Below are 2,187 nucleotides of genomic sequence, written 5' to 3'. Positions count from 1 at the left end.
AAAACAGAGCAATCAGGAGGAAAACTGGATAAAGCAGAAGATACTGGAATCAGTTCACATCCAAATAACAGGCAAGACTGAATCTCCATCTACACTGCATTTGAAAAGACTCTTACAACTTAGTGAGGCAGGACTAAAGTATTTTAGTTCAGTTGAAATATAGTAAAGTATAGAAAACTAGTAGCAGTCTGAGAGTGAGTTAAAAAGTGACAGTTACAGAAAAAATCAAAAAACAACAACGATGGAAGCCATTGCAGGAGAGCCCCTGCCCCACTCCATCACATACCCACACACTATCAAGAGCGCGAAAGACAAGAAAACCTATAAATACAGCCTGCTGAAGAACAACCCAGAGACCCTCATGGCAGACGTTTCACAAAAAGGGGACAGAGCCATCGTCACTAATCTGCTCCTCTACACAGCAGACTGCAATCTTTGGCACACAGTCATCTGTAAACACTACAAAAGTTATAGAAAACTAGGCATCTGTAACGGCAGACAAATCCAAATTTATGAAGAAAATGACACTAACAAGGCATTTCTAACAGTAAATATCTACCATAATGGAACGATAATGTTCCAGGGGACTGAAGCATGTCTCGGCTCTGTCCAAGCAAACTTCACCATCCTAAAAGCTCTGGCAGAGGCTGAGAAACAAGCACAAGGAGCAAACAGTGATGCTGCAGGAGGCTGTGACGCCCAGAGCTCAGGGGAGAGGCTAGAGGAGATGGAGCTTAACCCCGCTGAACACGACCCACAGCTGGAACAGTCCGTCAATCAGATCAGAAACAGCCTCTCCCTACAAGAGGTGGAGCTGGTGGAGCTCAGGGAACTAACACTCTCCCATGCAATATCCAGCGAACGCCTACAACACCTGGACAATAAAATCAGTCACCTCACACGAGACTTTGAAACTAGTGTTGAGGAGTTAAAAAGAGAGATATGCAAACTGCAGCAAGATAGAGAGACCATGAATAAAGAACTGGAAACAGTCAGGCAGGAGCTGCTGCTTAGAGATGGAGAAATACAAAGCCTGAGAGAACAGACAGAGAGCCTCAGCTGTATCTGTCAGCAGCGGCCCAGCTCTCCCACCACCCAGACAGCAGCAGCACCCGAGTCCAGCACTCCAGCAGCAGTGCCACGGACACCACAGACAGAGGCCCCCGAGGGCCCCCAAGAGCAAGGAAGTGACCCACAGAAAGCAGAAGTCATCCTCTTAATCGATTCAAATGGCAAATTTATCAATGAAAAACAGCTCTTTCCTGGTCACAAAACATTAAAACTCTGGTGCCCAAAAACGGATATTGCCCTACAACAACTGAACAGGGAGATTCTGGGTGAACCCAGCCACATCATCATCCATGTGGGCACGAATGACCTGCGGACACAACAACAGCGAGTGGCAGATTCAGTGACACGGGTGGCTATAAAAGCAACACGAACCTTCCCGACTTCAAAAGTAGTCATCTCCACCATCCTGCCCAGATCAGACTTCCATCCTCGCACCATACAAAGAGTAAATGCAGACATCACACGTAGATGTGCAGGAATGCCAAATGTTCACCTGGCACATCATCCTACACTGGACCTCAGCCACCTCTACGACGACGTCCACCTCTATAAAGACAGTGTTCGTGTGTTTGCCAAAACTCTTAAAGACGTGGCCCTGGGCCGAACCCCTGGCAGCCCCCCAAAGAGCGCCAGAGCAACCACTACCCTTCAGCCAGTGAGACGCTTTCCCCCAACAGCACCACAGAACATCACCTCTCCAGGCTCGGCTGAGCAGTACTCTACAAACCCTACCCACAGGCCTGCACCCTATGGCCAAACCACTATGCCCCCACCCCACCGCCCTGGACCTGTACCTCAACCTGGGCCTGTACCTCGTCCTCAACATGGACCTGGATCTGTACTTCGACCTCATCATCCACAGCCTGCTCTCTACTACCATCAGCCTACACCACAGCAGCGGAGACCCCAGCAACAGCACCTTGCACCACAGGGCCCTCTCTCCTGGGACCAACATCAGCACAACCACAAAAGACCCAGAGCAGCTCCAGCGAGGAACAACAGCATCTCAGCAGAGCAGCAGCCTGGTCCACACCCACACCGGCCCGAGCAGCAGGAGCAGAGGAGTTATGCCGCAGCCCTAAAAGGGCCTAACCACACCAACCTGGTAGAGATCAA

At 49.9% G+C, this 2,187-nt stretch overlaps 1 protein-coding gene across 1 annotated transcript in view; it reads left to right on the top strand.

The window, feature by feature from the left end:
* Positions 1-2,187, top strand: part of LOC107571528 (uncharacterized) — a 17,775-nt gene that overhangs the window by 13,767 nt on the left and 1,821 nt on the right. Inside the window, exon 3 of the mRNA XM_016257849.1 lies at positions 182-2,176. Coding sequence (XP_016113335.1) covers positions 242-2,176 — 1,935 coding nt within the window. The 5' untranslated portion in view covers positions 182-241. The remainder of the gene's footprint in view (positions 1-181; positions 2,177-2,187) is intronic.

This window comes from Sinocyclocheilus grahami, unplaced genomic scaffold (genome assembly GCF_001515645.1).
Source record: "Sinocyclocheilus grahami isolate Dianchi unplaced genomic scaffold, SAMN03320097.WGS_v1.1 scaffold1607.1, whole genome shotgun sequence".
Taxonomy (NCBI): Eukaryota; Metazoa; Chordata; class Actinopteri; order Cypriniformes; family Cyprinidae; genus Sinocyclocheilus; species Sinocyclocheilus grahami.
Note: the sequence above shows the minus strand (reverse complement) of the source record. Positions and strands in the feature narration are given on the sequence as shown.